We start from the raw sequence: 26,953 nt of genomic DNA, 5'->3' as shown, positions 1-26,953 counted from the left end.
AGCCAGGAAGGATGTAACCGCAAAACATTATCACCGCATTTGGCGAAAATATGTTGCGTGGTGCGAGGCCAGTAAGGGCCGACGGAGGAAATTCAACTGGGTCGATTCCTACATTTCCTGCAAACAGGAGTGTCTATGGGCCTGAAATTGGGGTCCATTAAGGTTCAAATTTCGGCCCTGTCAATTTTCTTCCAAAAAGAACTAGCTTCAGTCCCTGAAGTTCAGACGTTTGTAAAAGGGGTACTGCATATACAGCCTCCTTTTGTGCCTCCAGTGGCACTTTGGGATCTCAATGTAGTTTTTGGGTTCCAAAAGTCACATTGGTTTGAACCACTTAAATCTGTGGAGTTAAAATATCTCACAGGGAAAGTGGTCATGCTGTTGGCCCTGGCCTGGGCCAGGCGCGTGTCAGAATTGGCGGCTTTATCCTGTAAAAGCCCTTATCTGATTTTCCATTCGGACAGGGCGGAATTGAGGACTCGTCCTCAGTTTCTCCCTAAGGTGGTTTCAGCGTTTCACCTGAACCAACCTATTGTGGTGCCTGCGGCTACTAGGGACTTGGAGGACTCCAAGTTGCTAGACGTTGTCAGGGCTCTGAAAATATATGTTTCCAGGATGGCTGGAGTCAGGAAAACTGACTCGCTGTTTATCCTGTATGCACCCAACAAGCTGGGTGCTCCTGCTTCTAAGCAGACTATTGCTCGTTGGATTTGTAGTACAATTCAGCTTGCACATTCGGTGGCAGGCCTGCCACAGCCAAAAATCTGTAAATGCCCACTCCACAAGGAAGGTGGGCTCATCTTGGGCGGCTGCCCGAGGGGTCTCGGCTTTACAACTTTGCCGAGCAGCTACTTGGTCAGGAGCAAATACGTTTGTAAAATTCTACAAAATTGATACCCTGGCTGAGGAGGACCTGGAGTTCTCTCATTTGGTGCTGCAGAGTCATCCGCACTCTCCCGCCCGTTTGGGAGCTTTGGTATAATCCCCATGGTCCTTACGGAGTCCCCAGCATCCACTTAGGACGTTAGAGAAAATAAGAATTTACTTACCGATAATTCTATTTCTCGTAGTCCGTAGTGGATGCTGGGCGCCCATCCCAAGTGCGGATTGTCTGCATTACTGGTACATAGTTATTGTTACCAAAAAATCGGGTTATTGCTGTAGTGAGCCATCTTTTCTAGAGGCTCCTCTGTTATCATGCTGTTAACTGGGTTCAGATCACAAGTTGTACGGTGTGATTGGTGTGGCTGGTATGAGTCTTACCCGGGATTCAAGATCCTTCCTTATTGTGTACGCTCGTCCGGGCACAGTATCCTAACTGAGGCTTGGAGGAGGGTCATAGGGGGAGGAGCCAGTGCACACCAGATAATCCTAAAGCTTTCTTTAGATGTGCCCAGTCTCCTGCGGAGCCGCTATTCCCCATGGTCCTTACGGAGTCCCCAGCATCCACTACGGACTACTATCGGTAAGTAAATTCTTATTTATTCCTGGGTTGAATACCAGGTCAGTGGCAGCATAATTGGGTTCCCGGGTCGATGGGACCAGTTTACTACATAGGGAGAGGCAGCACAGAGATGAGCTCATCTCCCAACGCCGCTGATGCCCCCCCCCTCCCCTGCAGCTATGGCAACCGACCCAGCATATTGCCGAGTTGGGAAGCCACCTGTTAGGGTCCAATGCCGGATCCCACCCGGGAAGGACCGTTTCTAATTCCCGGGTGGGATCCTGCATTGGCAATGTGAATGGGCATTGGCAATGTGAAAGGGGCTTAAGGATCCTCTGTTTGACGGTGGGTGTTTTATCTCTAGTTTCTGGCTTCCTCAGTCCACAGCCCTCGTAGTGCTTCTGCGTGTCTTTCTGGAGTGCAGTGGTTACCGGAACTATTGTGGTAATGTGACTTCAAGTGTCGGGAGCCACATTTAAAGAAAGAAAGAGCCACATGCGGCTCAAGAGCCACAGGTTGGCCACCCCTGGTCTAGCGCTATGAGAATCAATATGCTACACTGCAGACTCTTTCTTCCCTCTATTGTAAATCCATCTTAAATTAGATTGAGAAATTATCGCATTTATACATTTTATTAACAACTGTGAGAGTGCTAGGCTGGGCTCTACCTAAATAAATGAGGAGTACAATGATGGCGTCCCGACCACAAAAATCACACTGAGCATGTGCAATATCCACATGACGTCACGTCTGCTCCGTAATCAGTTGTTTCTATTTCTTCTAGTGCCCAATAAACGTCATGTCGATTTAGTCCGCCCTCTTGATTTTTGCCACTGTTCTTTTACTAATCCCATAGATTGACAGGTAATCCCATAGACTGACAGGTAATAGACCCTAAACATAGGCAGTCAGCAGTTTATGGGTTGTACACATAGATACTCTTCAGTTAATGTACCTGGGGCCTAAATCAGGGTTGATCGCAAAAGCAAAATCTTTCACTAACGGGCAAAATCATGTGCAGTGCAGGGGGGGGGGCAGATATAACATGTGCAGAGAGAGTTAGATTTGGGTGGGGTGTGTTGAAACTGAAATCTAAAGTGCTGTGTAAAAATAATGCAGCCAGTATTTACCCTGCACAGAAACAAAATAACCCCCCCCAAATCTATCTATGCACGTTACATTTGCCCCACCTGCAGTGCACATGGTTTTGCCCATTAGAGAAATATTTTGCTTTTGCGAACAACCCTGAATTAGGCCTTTGGCACATTACTACATGGGAAATGGCATATTCCTAGTATGGAAGCCAGGTAGTTCCCCTTCCCCAAGTGCTCCAATTACCCCCAGCGTCTCCCTGTCATGCCTCATCACCAGCAATCTGCTTACCCCGTTGCCCCCCAAATGCTCCTAGCATCTCCGATATTCCCCATCACTCAAACATCCCATGTGCCCCAACAGTCTCCGACATTCGCTATCATCAAGCAACAAACTGCTTCATACTACATGTACTACCTGTGCCCCAGGCCCCCAAACACCCAGCATTTTATATGATGATCTATGTACTCCCTGACACGCCCCATCACCAGCAGCCTGCATCCCCGCATGCCTAACAGCTTCTTACTTAACACTACTCCATTGTGCATACTTGCCTACCTGACCCTCTCCATGAGGGAGAAAATGCTCTGTTCCTGGACTTTCCTGGTAATGTATGATTGCCATCACCTGTGGTGAAACATCTTTCTTATCAATTAATTAGCTCACCACAGGTGATGGCAATCATACATTACCAGGAAAGTCCAGGAACAGAGCATTTTCTCCCTCCTGGAGAGGGTCAGGTAGACAAGTATGCCATTGTGAAGTGATGCAACTTGCAAGCAGCCTCTGCCCAATAGAACAATACTATGCGCAGCACAGCAGCAGGCAGCTACAGGGCTCTCTGAGTCTCGGCGTCGCAGAGACGCTTTGTATATCACTTTGTATATGTGATACGGTTGTGTCTATGTTGCCTTCTTGCAAAGGACCTGGACGTGACATAACGAGTGGGCAGGAGAGAACTTCCGCCCTTACAGCTCCTAAATGTTTTAAAATCACGTGATCTGACGACTCATGATGACGTCAGGGAGTACATTAGAGAATGGGATGTATCAGCTGCCGTACATGATGACCAATCAGAAGGCGGCGCTTTTTATGAACTGAACGAGAGTTTATGGCGAGCCTCTGGTAGACGCTTTCTGTATCGGTGTGCCCACATCACTGCCAGGGCCGGGACCCGTCCGGCGCTCCATGTACCAGCAGACTGTGCTTTATGTGTAATTGAGGCGGTTGTATCAGGTAAGTGTTCAGTGTACGGTATTTATTATTGTGTAACGCTGCTCTCTGTGCGTGATCAGACGTATCCTACCTGTCTGTTATTGCAGCGATAACAATGCCTATGCGCTAATACTGCAGAACTTCTATGATATTATTATCCCAGTATGTATGGCAGAAGTACTACCATCACCTACTGCACTTGCCACAGTGGGCACTTGTCAGAACTAACCCGTGTGCCCCCCCAACAACCTGTGCAGTATGTGTGAATATATTTACACACAGCACTCTCATATTAATAGAGAGATCTCTTATGCTGCACTATAAAGTGTATTTTCTCCGTTCTTTATAGTTTGTGATCCCGTGTGTTATATTTGCATATGCCTCTTTCATGCTAATTCTAGCTAGGTAAGATCTACAAATGCAGCTATATCCGTAGGCAGCGATCTGTTGATGCTACCTTAGGTGATGTATGGGAAAGAAGTGCATGTGTATATTATTTTCTCTGACGTCCTAGTGGATGCTGGGAACTCCGAAAGGACCATGGGGAATAGCGGCTCCGCAGGAGACTGGGCACAACTAAAGAAAGCTTTTAGGTCACCTGGTGTGCACTGGCTCCTCCCACTATGACCCTCCTCCAAGCCTCAGTTAGATTTTGTGCCCGGCCGAGGTTGGATGCACACTAGGGGCTCTCCTGAGCTTCTAGAAAGAAAGTATATAATTAGGTTTTTTATTTTACAGTGAGACCTGCTGGCAACAGGCTCACTGCAGCGAGGGACTAAGGGGAGAAGAAGCGAACCTACCTGCTTGCAGCTAGCTTGGGCTTCTTAGGCTACTGGACACCATTAGCTCCAGAGGGATCGACCGCATGGAACTGGCCTTGGTGTTCGGTCCCGGAGCCGCGCCCCGTCCCCCCTACAGAGCCAGAAGCAAGAAGAGGTCCGGAAAATCGGTGGCAGAAGACATCAGTCTTCACCAAGGTAGCGCACAGCACTGCAGCTGTGCGCCATTGCTCCTCATGCACACTTCACACTCCGGTCACTGAGGGTGCTGGGGGGGGAAGCGGCGCCCTGAGCAGCAATAAAAACACCTTGGCTGGCATATATATCACAATATATAGCCCCAGAGGCTATATATGTGATAAATACCCCTGCCAGAAGCCATAAAAAAGCGGGAGAAAAGTCCGCGAAAAAGGGGCGGAGCTATCTCTCTCAGCACACTGGCGCCATTTTCTCTTCACAGTGCAACTGGAAGACAGCTCCCCAGGCTCTCCCCTGTAGTTTTCAGGCTCAAAGGGTTAAAAAGGGAGGGAGGGCACTAAATTTGGGCGCAATATTGTATATACAAGCAGCTATTGGGAAAAATTCACTCAATATAGTGTTAATCCCTAAATTATATAGCGCTCTGGTGTGTGCTGGCATACTCTCTCTCTGTCTCCCCAAAGGGCTGTGTGGGGTCCTGTCCTCAGAGCATTCCCTGTGTGTGTGCGGTGTGTCGGTAGTCGACACGTTTGATGAGGAGGCTTATGTGATGGCAGAGCAGATGCCGATAAATGTGATGTCGCCCCCTGTGGGGCCGACACCAGAGTGGATGGATAGGTGGAAGGTATAAACCGACAGTGTCAACTCCTTACATAAAAGGCTGGATGACGTAACAGCTATGGGACAGCCGGCTTCTCAGCCCGCGCCTGCCCAGGCGTCTCAAAGGCCATCAGGGGCTCAAAAACGCCCGCTCCCTCAGATGGCAGACACAGATGTCGACACGGAGTCTGACTCCAGTGTCGACGAGGTTGAGACATATACACAATCCACTAGGAACATCCGTTACATGATCCCGGCAATAAAAAATGTGTTACACATTTCTGACATTAACCCAAGTACCACTAAAAAAGGGTTTTATGTTTGGGGAGAAAAAGCAGGCAGTGTTTTGTTCCCCCATCAAATGAGTGAATGAAGTGTGAAAAAGCGTGGGTTCCCCCGATAAGAAACTGGTAATTTCTAAAAAGTTACTGATGGCGTACCCTTTCCCGCCAGAGGATAAGTTACGCTGGGAGATATCCCCTAGGGTGGATAAGGCGCTCACACGTTTGTTAAAAAAGGTGGCACTGCCGTCTTAGGATACGGCCACTTTGAAGGTACCTGCTGATAAAAAGCAGGAGGCTATCCTGAAGTCTGTATTTACACACTCGGGTACTAGACTGAGACCTGCAGATAGTGTTGCTGCAGCGTGGTCTGTAACCCTGTCAAACAGGGATTCTATTTTGCGAACATAAGACGTCGTCTTATATATGAGGGATGCACAGAGGGATATTTTGCCGGCTGGCATCCAGAATTAATGCAATGTCCATTCGGTCAGGAGGTTATTAGAGACCCGACACTGGACAGGTGATGCTGACTTTAAAAGGCACATAGAGCCTTATAAGGGTGAGGAATTGTTTGGGGATGGTCTCTGGGACCTCGTATCCACAGCAACAGCTGGGAAGAAATTTTTTTTACCTCCGGTTTCCTCACAGCCTCAGAAAGCACTGTATTATCAGGTACAGTCCTTTCGGCTTCAGAAATGCAAGCGTGTAAAACGAGGGAAGAGGGAAAAAGCTGCACCAGTCAGCCAGTTCCCAGAATCAAAATTCTTCCCCCGCTTCCTCTGAGTCCACCGCATGACGGGGGGGCTCCACAGGCATAGCCAGGTACGGTGGGGGGCCGCCTCAAAAATTTCAGCGATCAGTGGGCTCGCTCACAGGTGGACCCCTAGATCCTTCAAGTAGTATTTCAGGGGTACAAGCTGGAATTCGAGGCGTCTCCCCCCCGCCGTTTCCTCAAATCTGCCTTGCCGACAACTCCCTCAGGCAGGGAGACTGTGCTAGAGGCAATTCACAAGCTGTATTCCCAGCAGGTGATAGTCAAGGTGCCCCTACTTCAACAAGGACGGGGTTACTATTCCACACTGTTTGTGGTACCGAAACCGGACGGTTCGGTGAGACCCATTTTATATTTGAAATCCTTGAACACATACATAAAAAAAAAAAAAATTTAAGTTCAAGATGGAATCGCTCAGGGCGATTATTGCAAGCCTGGAGGAGGGGGATTACATGGTATCCCTGGACATCAAGGAGGCTTACCTACATGTCCCCATTTACTATCCTCACCAGGAGTACCTCAGATTTGTGGTACAGGATTGCCATTACCAATTCCAAACACTGCCGTTTGGACTGTCCACGGCACCGAGGGTCTTTACCAAGGTAATGTTAGAAATGATTATACTCCTTCGAGAAAGGAAGTTTTTAATTATCCCGTACTTGGACGATCTCCTTATAAAGGCGAGGTCCAAGGAGCAGTTGTTGGTCGGAGTAGCACTATCTCGGGAAGTGCTACAACAGCACGGATGGATTCTATACATTCCAAAGTCACAGCTGGTTCCTACCACACGCCTACTGTTCCTGGGGATGGTTCTGGACACAGAACAGAAAAAAAGTGTTTCTCCCGCAGGAGAAAGCCAAGGAGCTGTCATCTCTAGTCAGAGACCTCCTGAAACCAAAACAGGTATCGGTGCATCACTGCACACGAGTCCTGGGAAAAATGGTAGCTTCTTACGAAGCAAAATTCCATTCGGCAGGTTCCATGCGAGAACCTTTCAGTGGGACCTCTTGGACAAGTGGTCGGGATCGCATCTTCAGATGCATCGGCTGATAACCCTGTCTCCAAGGACCAGGGTATCTCTACTGTGGTGGCTGCAGAGTGCTCATCTTCAAGAGGGCCGCAGATTCGGCATACAGGACTGGGTCCTGGTAACCACGGATGCCAGCCTTCGAGGCTGGGGGGCAGTCACACAGGGAAGAAATTTCCAAGGACTTTGGTCAAGTCAGGAGTCGTCCCTACACATAAATATTCTGGAACTGAGGGCCATTTACAATGGCTTCAAAACCAACCGGTACTGATCCAATCAGACAACATCACGGCAGTCGCCCATGTAAACCGACAGGGCGGCACAAGAAGCAGGATGGCGATGGCAGAAGCCACAAGGATTCTCCGATGGGCGGAAAATCACGTTTTAGCACTGTCAGCAGTGTTCATTCCGGGAGTGGACAACTGGGAAGCAGACTTCCTCAGCGGACACGACCTACACCCGGGAGAGTGGGGACTTCATCCAGAAGTCTTCCAACTGTTGGTAAACCGTTGGGAAAGGCCACAGGTGGACATGATGGCGTCCCGCCTAAACAAAAAACTAGAGAGATATTGCGCCAGGTCAAGGGACCCTCAGGCGATAGCTGTGGACGCTCTAGTGACACCGTGGGTGTACCAGTCAGTTTGTGTTCCCTCCTCTGCCTCTCATACCAAGGGTACTGAGAATAATAAGAAAACGAGGAGTAAGAACAATACTCGTGGTTCCGGATTGGCCAAGACTAGCGTGGTACCCGGAACTTCAAGAGATGATCTCAGAGGACCCATGGCCTCTGCCGCTCAGACAGGACCTGCTGCAGCAGGGGCCCTGTCTGTTCCAAGACTTACCGCGGCTGCGTTTGACGGCATGGCGGTTGAACGCCGGATCCTGAAGGAAAAGGGCATTCCGGAAGAAGTCATTCCTACGCTGATTAAAGCCAGGAAAGATGTAACTGCAAAGCATTATCACCGCATATGGCGGATGTATGTTGCTTGGTGTGAGTCCAAAGCGGCTTTGTCATGTAAAAGCCCTTATCTGATTTTCCATATGGATAGGGCAGAATTGAGGACTCGTCCCCAGTTTCTCCCTAAGGTGGTATCAGCTTTTCACTTGAACCAACCTATTGTGGTGCCTGCGGCTACTAGGGACTTGGAGGATTCCAAGTTGCTGGTCGTAGTCAGGGCCTTGAAAATTTATGTTTCCAGGACGGCTAGAGTCAGGAAAACTGACTCGCTATTTATCCTGTATGCACCCAACAAGCTGGGTGCTCCTGCTTCTAAGCAGACTATTGCTCGCTGGATTTGTAGCACAATTCAGCTGGCGCATTCTGCAGCTGGACTGCCGCATCCTAAATCAGTAAAAGCCCATTCCACAAGGAAGGTGGGCTCATCTTGGGCGGCTGCCCGAGGGGTCTCGGCTTTACAACTTTGCCGAGCTGCTACTTGGTCAGGGGCAAACTCGTTTGCAAAATTCTACAAATTTGATACCGTGGCTGAGGAGGACCTTGAGTTCTCTCATTCGGTGCTGCAGAGTCATCCGCACTCTCCCGCCCGTTTGGGAGCTTTGGTATAATCCCCATGGTCCTTACGGAGTCCCAGCATCCACTTAGGACGTCAGAGAAAATAAGATTTTACTCACCGGTAAATCTATTTCTCGTAGTCCGTAGTGGATGCTGGGCGCCCGTCCCAAGTGCGGATTGTCTGCAATACTTGTACATAGTTATTGTTAACTAAAGGGTTATTGTTGAGCCATCTGTTGAGAGGCTCAGTTGTTTTCATACTGTTAAACTGGGTATGGTATCACAAGTTATACGGTGTGATTGGTGTGGCTGGTTAGTCTTACCCGGGATTCAAAATCCTTCCTTATTATGTCAGCTCGTCCGGGCACAGTGTCCTAACTGAGGCTTGGAGGAGGGTCATAGTGGGAGGAGCCAGTGCACACCAGGTGACCTAAAAGCTTTCTTTAGTTGTGCCCAGTCTCCTGCGGAGCCGCTATTCCCCATGGTCCTTTCGGAGTTCCCAGCATCCACTACGGACTACGAGAAATAGATTTACCGGTGAGTAAAATCTTATTTTCTGATGGCTTATTTTGAAGAGTATTATTGAGCCTTCTGCTTATTCTTTAGACAGGTAATTGGAGGCTGCTGCAGTTTACACGTGTAAATAGGCCGAGGTGTCCATCTCCCAGGAATGCTGCCTGTCAGTCAAGCTTTGACCGGGGTGTCACATAAAAAACCCTTGGATTTTCACAAGAACAGTTGGGTGAAAGGGAAAGAAAACTGTCTGAGCTCTCCGCCATGTCCTCAGCAGGGCAAACAAAAGCCGACATTGCAAAAGATTGTGCTGAAGGATCCACAGAAAAGCAAACTTCCAATTCCCCTAAAAACCAGGGCACCCCCAGACTTCCAAAAGATGCATCAGGCCTGGCAGAACCATTTTCAGAGGGTATGTGAGAATGAGCCTATATAGTTCATTTGTATTTCCTGTTATACCAATTAGGGAGGCCAATCCCGGGATCGGGATCGGCGGGATCCCGGGATTCACGGGATTACACTGCGCATGTGCGGGAGGGAGCGTGTGTAAGTAATACTACTTACACTTAGGCGTGCGGCAGCCATAGACGAACGCTGAACGCGGCGGCACTTCAAATGTGGCGCCGGCCGCCAGCCAATCAGAGCTGGCGGACCGGCAGCCAATCAGGAGCGACTGCTGCGGCCGCTTCCCTGATTGGCTGCTGGTCCGCCAGCTCTGGTTGGCTGGCGGACGGCGCTTCATTTGAAATGCCGCCGCGTTCAGTGTGTCCATGGCTTGCGCCCACCTAATATTAAGTGGTACTTACTTACACCCACCCTCCCTCCCGCGCCGCTACCAACCCTCCCCGCTACCTACTGTACACCCTCCCGCCCAGCTACCTACAGCCTCAGCACAGCTACCTACACCCTCCCGCCCAGCTACCTACACCCTCCCGCCCAGCTACCTACACCCTCCCGCCCAGCTACCTACACCCTCCGCACCGCTACCTACACCCTCCCGCCCAGCTACCTACACCCTCCTGCACTGCTACCTACACCCTCCCTCCCTTCCCCGCCGCTACCTACACCCTCCCGCACCACTACCTACCCTCCAGCGCTGCTCCCTACACCCTTCTTCACTGATCCCTACTGCAATCCCGGGAATCCCGGGATTGATCGTTTTTCAATCCCAGGATTGAAAAAAACGGCCAGGGATTGGCCTACCTAATACTAATATAGAACAAGGAGTATATACTAGCGCTCTTTTCTGAAGAATGTCTGTAAAACCAATTCAATGGAATAAATATAATATTGCTCCTTATGCTTAACATTTACCCAAAATAATGGGCCTGATCCATTAGACTTAATACTCAATGTATCCTTCGTTTATTAACAGTACATTAAAAAGTGCAATTTATGCAACAAACATGTGAAAGTGCATAGGTAATATTGCAAAGTGCATACTGCATAAAGCAGGGGTGAGAAACCTTTTTTTTTTCTACCAAGGGCCATTTGGATATTTATAAAATCCTTCGGGTGCCATACAAAAATTATCAACTTAAAAATTAGCCTGCTCCCAGTCAGTTGTTATGCCCGATTAGATTTGTCCCCAGTCAGTTGTTATGCACCATTAGATATGCCCACTGTCAGTTGTTTTGGCCCATTAGATATGCCCCCTTACAGATGCCCCCTAGTAGCACAGCTTACACACTATACAGACACATTCTTCAGAAAAGAGTGCTAGTATATACTCATTATTTTATATATGTATATCTATGGTATAAGTATTTGGTGTTTTACTTGTTTTATGAGTGTATGAGCAGCATATTTTATGTTCACTGCACTTTACAGGACACTTTCCATTTATTTGATTTACTGTTATTATACCAAGGTAACTCAGACTGAGACCACAAACACTCTGCAGCTTCCCAGTGATTGCATTCTCATAAATAATGACTCAGACTTTCAAATGATTGCCACTCCTGTGGGTAGACATTTAAGGTCCATTAAAACAGTTTGAATAATGGAAATGAGTATTTATGTAAAGGTTGGTTATAAGTAGCCATGGCTTGATCTTCAGACGCATGTAATAAGGATGTTACATAACATGTGGCGAGCCCTCACATATTGTATGAATGTCCTTCTTCATGGTACTTCTCTCACTTTGAAACAGAATCATCACACCACATATAACAGGTTAATCATACTCCTTTTCCTCCCAAAAAACCAGGTCGGACCCGTGTTTTTGAACATAGTTCTGACGTGGGCCAGACCCCGTTTATACTGCAGGTTCAGCTCTAGTTATTCCTGGGTTGGCCCTCTTAAATCTGCACCCATGTACAGTGTTTCTGTTCTGCCGGCGGTGGGACATGACATCTCCAAGCACCGGTGATCAAGCTCCCACTGGCTAATAATGCGCTGCTACCTGGGTCCGACCCTGGTAGCTACCCTGGTTGGATTTCTGGGTAACTATTTTTTTGGGACCCTTTTCCACCAAACCGCCACCTGGGTTGACCCGGCAATAGCCCAGGTTATTGCAGGGGTGAAAAAAGGGTATCCGTGATAGCACAGTGATGTCACCAAACTGACTTGCTAATCACACATCCTCCCACATTGCTTGACACTAGAGCTGTTCAGTGTTTCCATAATGAGCAACAAAATTAGGGAACGTTTTAAAATTCTTGTTATCACTTGTTTTGTATGTTAAATGCTGCTCCAGCCATCTGCCCCATAGTTACCTTAGCATCTTGATAGCAGTCTTTCTCAAGGCTAGTTAATAGTGATTGTTTAAAAGTTAATGAATCTCCAAACATGTTCTTGCTATACTGTATCTTAATGAGTTTTTCTCTAGCATCCATAAGGGATATTGGGGAGACTTAGTACGATGGGGTATAGACTGGGTCCAAAGGAGCCGGTGCACTTTAAATTTCTTCACTGGGTGCGCTGGCTCCTCCCACAGGCAGTTTAGAAAAAAGTGCCCTCAGGAGAGGATGCACATCTCTGCAGCTCCAGAGAGTTTTGTTAAGTTTCTTTTCAATCTTTATTATTTTCGGCCTGAGAGGTTGTTTGTACAGCTGGGCACTGCGCCTTAGCTGTCACAATCGCAGCACACCGCACACCCTTAACCTGAAGGTGACGACAATGGTGAGTACAAACCAGGGGCCCGTTAGGGGGGTCTCCTGGTTCAAAGTGCGACTGACACGCAGGGGACCCGCTACAGCTCCCTGTGTACACTGGCTAGCTGTGGCTTTAACTAGCACTTGTGTGATGTTTTTAAGCTGTTTGGGAGACATTGCCAGTATAAAAAACACTGTAGCTCCAACACCATTTGGGGGAGGGGGGGGGGGGGGCGCGGAGCTACCTCAGAGTGGGACCAGCGGTATTTTGGCGCCTTCCTCTGCTTGCAGCAGGCACACACAGCTCCTCCTGACACCCGGAAAACACTGGAAAACTGGTACAGGGTGTAGCAAAGGGGGAGAGCCGCTATTGTACACAATCTGTGTCCTATAAAGGACAGTAATCATAGGTGTTTCACAGTGATATAACATCTTACAGCGTCACTGGGGCTATGTAGCTGAGGTTTGCTGGTGCTCTCTTGCTCGCTCTCTTTCTCTCTCTGTCTCCCTCTCACATACAGTAAGGGGCAGGCTTGCTAGTTATTACTTGTTTGTGTATGTAATTGTGCTTTACTGTGAACATGGGTAAACACAAACTATGCAGTGTGTGCCACACCAGATTCTCTCCCTTATCTGATTCTGTATCATGTGAACAATGCAGCCAATATTCACAACTCAGTGAGGGGGCTGGGGGAGGGGGGTCAAGAGCCTTTCTGGCTAGGTGCAATTAAAACTATGATGTCTGATATGTCCTCACAAGTCACTGCTAATGCTAAAAAAACTCTGCTACTACAGCAGACTTTTGCAGACCTGGCTTCCAGGGCAGATGTTACACAGCCCCCCTCTCTAACTCAGGACCACAAAAGCGTGGTTTACTTGCCCTATTTTCTGATTCAGATGAAGATATAAAGGAGGATGGGGAGGACTGGGATCCCGTTAGTGGGGATTCCACTTCTGCTCAGGGTATTGAACCCCCTCATTCTGGCTATACGGGACGTGTTAAAGCTCCCGCTAGAGGATGCTGTGTCCTAGCAGTCGTCTTTCTTTACACAGAACAAGCCTAATGTCACTTTCCCTGATTCTGCAGAGTTAGATGACCAATTTAAGTTAGCCTGGAAAAATCCAGACAAGAAATACCAAGTGTCAAAAAGATATTTGCACACTTTCCCAATTGCTCCTGAAGGTAGGAAATTCTGGGGAGAAGCCCCGGGAGTTGACGTATCAGTCTCTTGACTGTCTAAAAAGGCGGTTCTGCCTGTCCCGGGCTCCTTTACCATAAAGGACCCTTGGAACAGAAAGATAGAGACTACACTAAAGTCTATCTACACAGCAGCAGGTGTATCGCAAAGGCCAGTCATAGCTGGTTGCTGAATGATCCATGCCATTCACACGTGGGCTTCTCAAATTCAGGAGGGCCTCTACGGGGATATGCCTCTGGTCACTAAGGTGACACTCCTGAAGCACATTCAGGACTCGCTCAAGGAGATGGGCAAAATTTAATACTAGGACCTCTGCCGTGGCAGGGTCAGCGTGCAGGGCCTTGTGGTTGCGTCAATGGATAGCGAACGCAAAGTCTAAGTGCAGTGTGGAATCTCTCCCCTTTTTTGGGGAATGGCTCTTCGGGGTTTGAGTTGGATACGTGGATTTCTAAGGTTACTGCAGGGAAATCCACGTTTATCCCCTTTGGGGCCCCGCCAGCTAGTCGTTCCTACCCGGGGCTGTCTGTTCAGTCCTTTCGGTCTAACAGATTTAGATCTAGGTCCAGAGATGCCTCCAATGTGGCTAGAGGCGCCAGAGGTAAGACAAGAAGACCTACAAACACCAGTTCTCATGAACAGAACACCAGTTCTGCTTCCACTAAGTCCTCAGCATGACTGTGCCCACCCACGCCGAGGGGATCCCAAGGTGGAAGCTCAACTGCGTCACTTCAGCCGCGTCTGGGAGTGTTCCTGCCAGGATACCTGGGTCAAGGACCTAATTTCTCAGGGCTTGCAAGCTGGAGTTCGACGTTGCTCTTCCCCAACGATTTTTCAAATCCAGCTTACCAATTTTGGAGGTAAGAATGCCAAATTGATTTCTCACAAATATTTAAAATGCCCGCTCTAATATATATTGTAAATGCCTGCAACTCTTATTACCATATCCCATGAATGTGTGCTGTACATCGCACAACACTGCATCCCATAAGAGAAAACAATACACCCACACATCTGAGTTCCAAAGCTCATTGATGTATATATATGTTGTTAAAAGGATATGGATTCAATATATATTACAAAGTACAGTATACCTATAGTTACATGAATACAACTCACACACAGTAAACAGTTAGGACATACAGTTATATGCAGTTGCAGTTACATGCCAGCGATACAATACCATATCTTTCTCATATAAGTTTGTCCCTCCATATGACTCTCTCTCTCTCTCTCTCTCTCTCTCTCTCTCTCTCTCTCTCTCTCTCTCTCTCTCTCTCTCTCTCTCTCTCTCTCTCTCTCTCTCTCTCTCTCTCTCTCTCTCTCTCTCTCTCTCTCTCTCTCTCTCTCTCTCTCTCCTCTGTAAAATCATGCTGAGACTTCATCTTCCTCTGAGACCAAAAAACAGGAACTACCTTCCTGTGTGACCAGCAAAATGTGTTAACTAGTTTCTGGGGGAGGTGTTCATTATGAGTCACTATTCTCTTTGTATATGCTGATCAGGTTCAGCCTTGAAGACTGCCAAAGGGCTGGCCTGAGTTCCCTGTCCACTGTAACATTCATTGTTCTAACAAAGTGATTTTAGCTTTTATACATTCAATCATAACCATCCGTCACAATGTCCCACAACTTAATAACAAGTATCAAATTAATCTACACACCAATCTGCTTGTTTTAATAGTAAACATGACAGGTGTATCTGGTTCTTTTCAAATAATACACATTCATGACATTAATTCATTAGGTAATTTTAAATCATCATGATGTCTGGCGCTTGATATTATTATAATTATGTACTGCATGAAATAAGTGTAGAATCCATCTCTGTGGCATGTCCGTGTAAATGCGTGTGTTACCATATATTGCTGTGCTCGCTGTGCGTATTTGCAAGTATACTGACTTAAATGTGTGTAGTTTGTATGTTCTCTTTATGTATTATTTTTGACTTTGACAGAGGATACACAAGTTACGTTGCAACAGGCCATCTAAAAGTTGGTCCAGTCCCACATCATTGTTCCTGTACCAATACAACAACGAGGAACGGGTTATTACTCCAACCTCTATTAAAAAAGTTTTTTTTATTTTCTTAAAAATCCTTCCCTATGTCTCCTACACCAGATATAAAACCTGTGACAATTTATCACTAGCTCAACATGGCAAACATGTATCAATTTCACACTGGCAGATTCTCAAGTTTCTAAATGTAACTTTTACACAGCATTGGAACAATTATTACTTCTATTTCAAACAGCACAATTGACAATCATTATGTTTTTAGTAGCACAGTTAGAAACGTAATAACAATATTGCCCCACAGACTCTCCTTGCAGAGAGTAAACATGCATTCAATTATTCCTAAGCAGCTGACAATAAAAGCAGATTCTTCTCTGTCTGCAGTTCTTTAATAAACAGCATGCGAGGTTTCCAAGCAGTAATGTCCTAATTAGATGTTTATCATGCAAGACAATTGAGAATATTTTTTATAGGATTCAATGTTCCTATGCACTAATAGTGCTGTTAGTGCAGAGTTCCTCTGTTTATTTAGTTGGTTAGTAGATTTAGCATGCAGACATCTGAAGCAGCTTAGTTTGTATTATAAAGCTTATTCATGCAGAGCAATAGTTGGAACAGTTTTTAGCCTAGATCAGGCTTACTCATGCACAGCAGTATTTTGTTTAACATGGCCATGTTAGCATACATATATTACCACTCCTTCGTCTTGGATTGTAGATCTTATTAACTCCCGGCTCTGGTGCTTGAATGACCGTTTACAGCAAGCCTTATCTGGAGATCCAAGATGGATTGTCCAATGATCGAACAAGTGGTGTTCCCAAATAGGAAAAGGTTATATGAGCTGTAGGGTTTTTAAAACTCGTTTCTCCACCTGCACATACGATCAGCGGCTTCCTCCATCTGACTGAGGAAGCCGCTGATCGTATGTGCTGGCGGAGAAACGCGTTTTAAAGACCCTACAGCTCATATAACATTTTCCTATTTAGGAACACCACTTGTTCGATCATTGGACAATCCATCTTGGATCTCCAGATAAGGCTTGCTGTAAACGGTCATTCAAGCACCAGAGCCGGGAGTTAATAAGGTCTACAATCCAAAACGAAGGAGTGTATGTATGCTATCATGGCCATGTTAAACAATTACTGCTGTGCATGAGTAAGCCTGATCTAGGCTAAAAACTGTTCCAACTATTGCTCTGCATGAATAAGCTTTATAATACAAACTAAGCTGCTTCAGATGTCTGCATGCTAAATCTACTAACCAACTAAATAAACAGAGGAACTCTGTACTAAGGCCCTCATTCCGAGTTGTTCGCTCGCAAGCTGCTTTTAGCAGCTTTGCACACGCTAAGCCGCCGCCTACTGGGAGTGAATCTTAGCTTATCAAAATTGCGAACGAAAGATTAGCAGAATTGCGAATAGACACTTCTCAGCAATTTCTGAGTAGCTCCACACTTACTCGGCATCTGCGATCAGTTCAGTCAGTTTCGTTCCTGGTTTGACGTCACAAACACACCCAGCGTTCGCCCAGGCACTCCCCCGTTTCTCCGGCCACTCCCGCATTTTTCCCAGAAACGGTAGTGTTTTTTCACACACTCCCATAAAACGGCCAGTTTCCGCCCAGAAACACCCACTTCCTGTCAATCACATTACGATCACCAGAACGAAGAAAAAACCTCGTAATGCCGTGAGTAAAATACCTAACTGCATAGCAAATTTACTTGTCGCACTGCGAACATTGCGCATGAGCGACTAATTGCTCCGTTGCGAAAAAAAATAACGAGCGAACAACTCGGAATGACCACCTAACAGCACTATTAGTGCATAGGAACATTGAATCCTATAAAAAGTATTCTCAATTGTCTTGCATGATAAACATCTAATTAGGACATTACTGCTTGGAAACCTCGCATGCTGTTTATTACAGAACTGCAGACAGAAGAATCTGCTTTTATTGTCAGCTGCTTAGGAATAATTGAATGCATGTTTACTCTCTGCAAAGAGTCTGTGGGGCGATATTGTTATTAAGTTTCTATCTGTGCTACTAAAAACATAATGATTGTCAATTGTGCTGTTTGAAATATAAGTAATTGTTCCAATGCTGTGTAAAAGTTACATTTAGAAACTTGAGAATCTGCCAGTGTGAAATTGATACATGTTTGCCATGTTGAGCTAATGATAAATTGTCACAGGTTTTATATCTGGTGTAGGAGACATAGGGAAGGATTTTTAAGAAAGAAATTTTTTAATAGTCTGTGAGCGCTGTTTGTATTTGTGTGTGTTTCTGGTCAAATAGTTTGAGAGGGTAGAGAAGTCCCTTTTGCTGCAGTGAGCGGCATACAGACTGATCTATTAGACTTGAATTTAAATGAACTATTAATTTAAGCCATATTTTTTAATAGCGCCAGGGGGTACACTTGTTGTACATTTTTTTTCTGCCTATTACTCCAACCTGTTTGTGGTACCGAAGCCGGACGGTTCGGTAAGGCCCATTTTGATTCTAAAGTCAAGTTCAAAATGGAATCCTTGCGAGCAGTGATTGTGGGCCTGGAAGAACAGGAATTCATGGTCTCCTTGAATATCAAGGACTCCTATCTCCATATTTCGATTTGGCCACCTCATCTGGCTTATCTGAGGTTTGCCCTACTGGATGATCACTACCAGTTCCAGGCGCTACCCTTCGGCCTGTCCACAGCTCCGAGGGTATTCACAAAGGTAATGGCGGAGATGATGCTCCGGGTCCAGGGGGTCAATGTTGGTCCTTACCTGGACGATCTCCTGATAAAAGCAAGATCCAGGGAGCTTTTATTGCTCCATATCAACCGCACTATCCAACTTCTGTCACACCATGGGTCGATTCTCAATTTACAGGAGTCCCACCTGGAGCCAACTCAGCGGCTCCTGTTCCTGGGGATGTTACTGGATACTGGGGTCCAGAAGGTGTTCCTCCCAGAGGACAAGGCGAGAACACTTCAGGAGATGGTCCGCATGGTTCTCCGACCTGCTCGAATATCCATCCATCCATCCATCCATCCATCCATCCACTGATGCGAGTCTGAGAGGATGGGGAGCACACCCAAGGTGCTCAGTTCCAGGGCAGGTGGTCAACCCACGAAGCCCTCCTTCAGATACACATTTTGGAACTTCGGGCGATCTACAACGCTCTGCTTCACGACTCTCCTCTACTCAGGGATCAAGCGATCCAGGTACAGTCGGACAAAGCCACGGCAGTGGGGTACATCAGTTGGCAAGGAGGGACAAAAAGCAGGGCCTGCATGCGAGAGGTCTCAAATTATTTTCTCTGGGCAGAAAGAAATGCAAGAGCATTGTCGGCATTCTTCATTCCAGTAGTAGACAACTGGGAAGCGGACTTCCTGAGTCGTCACGATCTCCACCCGGGAGAGTGGGGGCTCCACCATCAGGTGTTTTAGCAGATCGACTGGTGGGGCTGCCCACAGATAGACATGATGGCTTCTCGACTCAACAAGAAGCTTCATTGGTTTTGCTCACGAACCAGGGACCCTCAGGCGAGCGCAGTGGATGCACTGATGTTGCCTTGGCCTTACTGACTGGCCTACCTGTTTCCTCCGATTCCTTTGCTCCCAAGGGTGGAGGTTGAGTGGAGCATCCTAACTCACAAGGTCATTGCTACCATGGTTCAGACCAGGAAACCTGTGACGTCGCAACACTATCATATCTGGAGAAGAAATGTCTCCTGGTGCGAGGACCGCATGTACCCGCCTGCGGAGTTTAACTTGGGACGTTTCCTATAGGTTGGTGTGGACAAGGGCTTACGTCTGGGTTCTATTAAGGTCTAGATTTCAGCTCTCTCCGTCTTCTTCCAGAAGAAATTGGCACTGTTGCCAGAAGTTCAGACCTTTTTGTAAGGGGTACTTCACATACAACCTCCTTTTGTGCACCCTGGGATTTGAATGTTGTGTTAGAGTTTCTACAGTCTTCCTGGTTCAAACCACTGCTGATGGTAGAAGACAGGTACCTCACGTGGAAACCAGTGATGTTACTGGCCCTGGCTTCTGCTAGGCGTGTCTCAGAATTGGGGGGCCTTATCGTGTAGAAGTCCCTACTTGGTCTTTTACGAGGACAGAGTGGAGCTCAGGACTAGGCAGCAGTTTCTGCTGAAGGTCGTCTGCGTTCCACTTGAATCAACCTTTTGTGGTTCTGGCACCTCTGAAGGCCCACTCTACAAGATCAGTGGGGTCTGCCTGGGCGGCTGCCCATGGAGTCTAGGCCTTCCAACTATGCCAAGCTGCTACCTGGTCGGGGAAGAACACCTTTGAAGTTCTACAGATTTGATACCCTGGCCAAAGAGGATACCCAGTTTGGGCAGGCGGTCCTGCAGCAGTCTCCGTACATTCCCACCCGTTCTGGAAGCTTTGTGACGTCCCCATCATACTAACATAGAAACATAGAATTTGACGTCAGATAAGAACCACTTGGCCCATCTCGTCTCCCCTTCCCCTTTTTTTTTATTTTATTTTTTAACCATATTTTTATCTTGGCTTATTCGATTCTTTATTTCTTTGTAAGGATATCCTTATGTCTCTCCCATGCATGTTTAAATTGCTCTACTCTTAGCCTCTACCACCTTTGATGGGAGGCTATTCCACTTGTCCACTACCCTTTCTGTGAAATAATTTTTCCTCATATTTCTCCTGAACCTACCCCAAGCCCCCCTACCCTCCCCAATCTCAGTGCATGTACTCGTGTCCTGGACTTTGTTAAAACCCTTGATAAATTTGAACGTTTCTATCATGTCCCCCCTTTCCCTTCTCTGCTCTAAACTATACATATTGAGATTTTTTTTTTTTTGTCTTTCTGGGTATGTTTTGTGATGTAGGCCATGCACCATTTTAGTTGCCCTTCTTTGTACAGTCTCTAATGTATTTAATATCCTTTTGAAGATATGGCCTCAGGAGTTGTACACCGTATTCTGGATGAGGCCGTACCAATGACCTATACAAGGGCATTATTACTTCTTTCTTTCTGCCGCTGATTCCTCTCCCAATGCAGCCAAGCATCTGACTAGCCTTCCTCATTGCTATATTTACATTGCTTACCTGCCTTTAAGGCACCTGAAATAGTGTATCCTAGATCCCTTTCCTCCTCAGTAGTTTCCAGTATAATACCATTAATATTATATTTAGCCTTTGGATTTTTGTGACCTAAGTGCATGATTTTGCATTTTTTGGCATTAAACTGTAATTGCCATGCTCTTGACCATTCCTCTAGTCTACCTAGATCCTCAATCATTTGTTTTACCCCACCTGGTGTCTGCCCTGTTGCATACCTTTGTGTCATCTGCAAAAAGGCATACTTTCCCTTTAATTCCATTTGCAATGTCGCCAATAAAGATATTAAAAAGCACTGGTCCAAGTACAGATCCCTGGGGTACTCCACTGGTAACATTTCCCTCCTGTGAATGCACTCCATTTACCACAACTCTGTTTTCTATCCTGCAACCAAGATCTCATCCATTCAATAATCCTAGTAACCAATCCCAAGCTTCCAAGTTTATTTAGCCAGTATGCGATGTGGAACAGGGTCAAAAGCCTTGCTAAAGTTTAGATAAGCTATATCCATGGCTCCAGCTTTATCCATCACTTAAGTCACACAGTCAAAGTCAATAAGATTTGTTTGACATGATCTCTCTCCTCCCCCCCCCCCCCCCCCCCCCCCTCCCCCAGTGAATCCATGCTGTACCAAGTCTCCCCAATATCCCTTATGGACTACGAGAAAAGTATTTACCGGTAGGTAATTAAAATCCTATTATTTTCACAGGGTAAAGCAGTGAGTAAAAAGTCTTGCACCCGTCCACAGCCCTTTAACTTCACACAGAAAGGAGATCGGCATAAGGTACCAGCTTCTACGGATGCGGGGCTCTCTGTGAATCCTCCAGCTAGTCACCGAGTTCGGGAGCCATTAGCTGAAGTTGTCCTCGGTCTCAAAAATCTGAATTGCAAGGATGCCAATGTAAAGGGTACAATGTGTTTATTTTTCATCCACTTGGGGTCGGGGAAGAGGGGAGGAATCAGTGGATCACCTGTACGTGGCCAATAGTGTTGCATTGTTTGGCTATTTTCCCCTGTACTAAACTCACCGTATTAAGTAATCAATCCATCCCATCCTACCAGTTTGTTAGAGTAAAGCTAAATTGATTTTCAAACACCAACTGATAGTCGATATATTAACAGAAAGTTATATAGTCTATAGAGTATATTTACTATAGCTTCTAAAACAGACAGCTGGGGGTGTTGCCCATAGCAACCAATCGGAGTTTAACTATTTCTCTTTTACATTCTAGAAAGTGATAGACAGAATCTGGTTGCTATAGGCAACACCACCACTTATCTGTTTTAGAAGCTTTAGTAAATCTACTCCTACATATAACCAATATGTTAGCCCTTGATTTACAACTGACTTGCACGTGGTTGTACTAGGCATATTATATTTTGCAGCATTCTAATGCCCACAGCCACTTGGCTCTCTATTGTCCATTATTTCCAGGCCAAAGCTCTGTTGTATCTAAGATATGATTGCATTGTTAAAGCAAAAATATCTTTCTAATATTGCTTTAATTAAGATATGCTAATTTGCTAATAGATAGTGTCTGATATATTCCTTGCTTTTCAGATACCTCTGAAGTAGAATTTAAAGCAGACCCAGCAGCTCTCTTTAGCATTTTGTCTAATGTCGGCGTACCTGCTGCTGCTGGTAAACTTAGCCTGGCACAGAGGGTGCCTATGAGAGTATCGGCAACTGCTCAACAGTTCAGCAGCAGGAACATGGTGAGAGGAAGACATTGTGTAGAATTTCATTGCATGTGATTTTGCTCTTGGCAATGTCTAATAACCATTTATTTCTCTCAGTAAAACAATCTAGTGATCACATTTTGTCTCGTCTTTGATGTAGAAGAACGCCAAATTTAGTTTTCTTGTGGTTTTTATTTTTTATTTTCTTTTGTCACTTTTTCCTCCACCTCATTGTTTTAGATACTTTGTGATGTGTACTGTTCTTTAAATACTCTGATGCTTATGTATGTAATAGTCGGCGAGATGGAGGCTCAGGTGAGATGATATTACATAAGCCCACTATTTAAAGGCAGAAATACTTGGTGAACCGGTCATCAATGTGTACTGTGCTAAATGGTTGGCACATACAGTATATAGACCAAGAACTCGGTCTGCCACTATTAGCATCCAGGTTGCAACTATTTCTTTTTAACAGGTGAAGTTACCAATGTATAGGTTCACATGAAGGTAAAATCTTAGCAATCTTACACATGTTCAGCACTGTCTTTATTTTTTATTTATTTACATGATTCTACTAGATAACTACCAAATCTTTATTTTGAATGTCTAAATTGAAGTTGATGCATACTCTTTTTAAACTATGTATTTAACCTTTCTAGGGTGTTGCAATGGAGCATACACCTAAGGTGTATTTGATATGGGTCAAAAAAGACCCGAACATCCTAGGAAGGTTAAGATGTATTGAAGTTGGTGTGTAGTCCATTATTTATTTATTTATTTATTTCTCTTACGTCCTAGAGGATGCTGGGGACTCCAAAAGGACCATGGGGTATAGACGGATCCGCAGGAGCTTGGGCACACTATAAAGACTTAAACTGGGTGTGAACTGGCTCCTCCCTCTATGCCCCTCCTCCAGATCTCAGTTAGACTTTGTGCCCAGGAGTGAATGGACACACACTAGGGGAGCTCTACAGAGTTTCTCTAAAGACTTTGTTAGGTTTTTTATTTTCAGGGAGACCTGCTGGATACAGGCTCCCTGCATCGTGGGACTGAGGGGAGAGAAGTCAGACCTACTACTTCTTAGTTCAAGGGCTCTGCTTCTTGGGCTACTGGACACCATTAGCTCCAGAGGGTTCGGTCACTTGGTGCGCCTAGCTGCTTGTTCCCAGAGCCGCGCCGTCACCCCACTCACAGAAGAAAGAAGCCGGGTGAGTATGAGAAGTACAGAAGACTTCAGACCGCAGAAGACTTCAGTAACTGAGATAAGCGCAGCGGTAGCGCTGTGCTCCATGCTCCCACACACCAACGGCACTTACAGGGTGCAGGGTGCTGGGGGGGAGCGCCCTGGGCAGCAGTTACTGAGGTCAAGGTTTTAACTGGCAAAAGAGCATACTACGGGCCCCGAGCGCCGCGTACGATACCCCCGCCAGTTTATAGCAGCGGTCGCGCTGCGCTCCGTCCTCCCACTCGCCAGCGGTACTCATAGGGTGCAGGGCGCTGGGGGGGGGGTGCCCTGGGCAGCAGTTACTGAGCTACGGGCCCTGGGCACCGCGTGCGATACCCCGCCAGTTCATAGTGGCGGTCGCGCGGCGCGCTGGTGCTCCCACACCAACGATTTACTTGGGCGCAGGGGGGGGGGGCGCCCTGAACAGCATTTTCAGGTGGTATGTAGTGTGTTACACTATATGCGATCCCCGGCCTGCTTATATAAGATAACGGGGCTAGAGCGCGCCAAGGGGGGCGGGGCTTAGCCCTCACACACTGGAGTCAGCGCCATTTTCTCTGTCCCCGCCAAAGGGGGGGGGGGGCACAGTCTTTTGGTGTTATTTGGACTTATAGAACACTAGTTGATTCAGAGATGTGTATGAAATCATGCTTGTGTGTATTTTATGTGTGCTCCCTGTCAGTTATACCCACTTTAGTTCACTTGTGTCGACAGGCATGAACACCTATGGGGTTCACTGTCTGCATCGCCGACGTATGTGGGTACTTGATCAGGTCGGTAGTGGTATGCTTGTGGAAAGTAAACACTATAAGGGAGGCACAGTAGTATGTGGGTGGCCCTGTCGGCACCAACTGTTTTCACCGGGTGTAAATGGACATGCTGTAACTGACTTATACCTGTGTATATACTTTAGGGGGAGTGATATTTGTATAGGTATACTTCTCTCGGACCCCTTGGGGTCGCAGGAATACAATTTTTGCCTGGTTACTAATCCCTGCTGTTGACAAATACTAGGGTTTTCTGTTGACTATAATGTTTCCTGGTAGATCCACAACTGGGGCTTTTCAGTACATGGTCATACACGTTCAGAACACATGTCACTGGGGACCCGAATGCTCCGGCCAATCCGCTTATATGTATATATATTCTCTCTCTCTCTCTCTCTCTCTCTCTCTCTCTCTCTCTCTCTCTCTCTCTCTCTCTCTCTCTCTCTCTCTCTCTCTCTCTCCTTTTCCTTTTCCTTTTCCTTTTCCTTTTCCTTTCTTTTTTTTTTTTTTATATATATATATATATATATTTTCCTTCTCATGTGCTGGTCGCTCTGTTGATTAAAGCTCTAAGTCACACCCTCTCCGGACGTCCGAAGGTTTATTCTTTTTCCGCCACGGATAGAATACTGTGATGGTCAACGCCTGGTCGACACGGGGCCCCATCTCAAAAGATTGTATACAGGAAAGCTAAGTGATATTATATTTCTATGCTGTGGGCTTATTTGCATTACATGCACATGAGGGAGTGTTTGTATTCGGTAAGACATCAGATAGATTTACCCTAAAGAGACAGGGGAGGTTCCTTAAGTTGCTTCTTCTCTATAACGTTGCGGCAGGCTGCCGTACGTATACAGGAAGTGTGGCCGGGGGAATGCTGAGGCTGACTCCGAGAGTTACTGGACTTTTTCCCTGGGACGGTGTCCCGCTGTTTGGGGGGATGTCTCCGTTCAGTCAATCTCGGCGGATATTCCTGGTAAGTCTAACTTCGGCAGTTAGTTTCCCTCACAAAGGTTGGTGACGCATTCTTTTGTGGGATGCAGTCATTTTAATCAGTCAGATACAGTTCTTTTTTTCCTCTTCTGTACAGCCTGTGGAAGGTGAAAAGGTAAGTTCTGCAGCCTTATTAGGTTCGCAGAAGTGGATGTCGTTTCTGTTTCTACCACATACACCGCATGTCGCAGAGTCCATATGGCGGGACCCCGCTCCGGTGAGGACTCAATTACTACTTTCACTTAGTCTGGGAATAGATTAAATCCGGTGAGTTATTTATGGAATCCAAAGGGGGACATTCTGGAGTTACAGATGTTTCACCTCACTGATTTTCTAATGGATATTGCCGTTGCCCCTCTGTAAGGGGAGGTAGTACGCGACGCCATACAAAGGAGCGCCAGGTTCAGGGCCTTGTCCTCCTGTCCCGGTTATAAAAATAAAAAGTTTACCTGCGTTGTTCTATGCATTCACATTACCTGGAGGGAAAGCCAGGATTGTCTTTGCCTTTTCACTGTAGTGATGGTGGTATGATGGTTTTCTTTCAATAGTAAGAGCCATTGTTATTCTGTACTGAGATGTTCGCCTGATTGAGGCGAGGTCAAGAAACAAGTGGTGCAAATCGTTGTTTCTCTCTGACGGTTCTTCAACACAGGGAAGGGCTGTTGTTCCCAACGACGCAGATGTCGGAGGTGGTATCAGGGTTGATACGGAACGGTTGAGGTTCTGTGTTTTCCTGTGGGATGAAGTCTGAGGATCCTGAGTCGGATCAGATTTGCAGTGCCACTCCATCAATATGTTCCGTTGATGAACAAGTTGGGTGCGGCCTAGGAGGCCTTTTCGGTGAGCAGGTCGAATGCCAGAGTGATTTTCACGGGACCTGTTGGGAAGGTGGTCCGGGTCTCACCGGCACAGGCACCGGATTATAATTCTAATGGCCAGGATATCGCTTCAGTGGTGTCTGCTCAGTTCTCACCTCCTGGAGGGACGAAGGTTCGGGATCCAGGATTAGATCCTGGTGTCCATGTATGCAGATCTCTGAGGCTGGGGAGCAGTCCTTACAAGTGTTTCCAGAAGAAAAGGTCAAGCTGGGAAGCTTGTCTACAATAAGTTTCTTGAATTAAGAGCTGTTTTCAACGAACATATTCTTCGTGATCTACCCGTGTTAATTCTATCAGATGTCTTGACAGCAGTGGCGTATGTCAGTCGCTAGGACGGAACAAGGAGCAAAGCAGCAATGGCAGAAGCTGAAATAGTTTTCCGTTGGGTGGAAAGACCTGTAAACGTTATATTAGCAGTCTTCGTACCGGACGTAAATGACAGAGAAATAGATTTCCTTTGCAGACGCGCTCTCCATTCGGGAGAAATACTGTCATCATCGAGAAGTTTCACAGAACTGACAAGTCTTTGAGGAATGCCTCATTTGGGCATATTGACGTCTCGCCTCAACGAGAGACCTCG

General features: G+C 46.5%; 1 protein-coding gene across 3 annotated transcripts in view; it reads left to right on the top strand.

The window, feature by feature from the left end:
* The first annotated feature begins 3,539 nt into the window (after nt 1–3,539).
* The window catches only part of TROAP (trophinin associated protein), a 241,192-nt gene continuing 217,778 nt past the window's right edge, over nt 3,540–26,953 (top strand). For all 3 annotated transcript variants that reach the window (XM_063952683.1, XM_063952682.1, XM_063952681.1), the window contains exons 1-4: nt 3,540–3,772; nt 9,531–9,849; nt 21,540–21,738; nt 22,392–22,546. In XM_063952683.1, the coding sequence (XP_063808753.1) occupies nt 9,595–9,849; nt 21,540–21,738; nt 22,392–22,546 (609 nt within the window). In that variant the 5' untranslated portion in view covers nt 3,540–3,772; nt 9,531–9,594. The remainder of the gene's footprint in view (nt 3,773–9,530; nt 9,850–21,539; nt 21,739–22,391; nt 22,547–26,953) is intronic.

The sequence above is a fragment of the Pseudophryne corroboree genome, chromosome 2 (assembly GCF_028390025.1).
Source record: "Pseudophryne corroboree isolate aPseCor3 chromosome 2, aPseCor3.hap2, whole genome shotgun sequence".
Classification (NCBI taxonomy): Eukaryota; Metazoa; Chordata; class Amphibia; order Anura; family Myobatrachidae; genus Pseudophryne; species Pseudophryne corroboree.
Note: the sequence above shows the minus strand (reverse complement) of the source record. Positions and strands in the feature narration are given on the sequence as shown.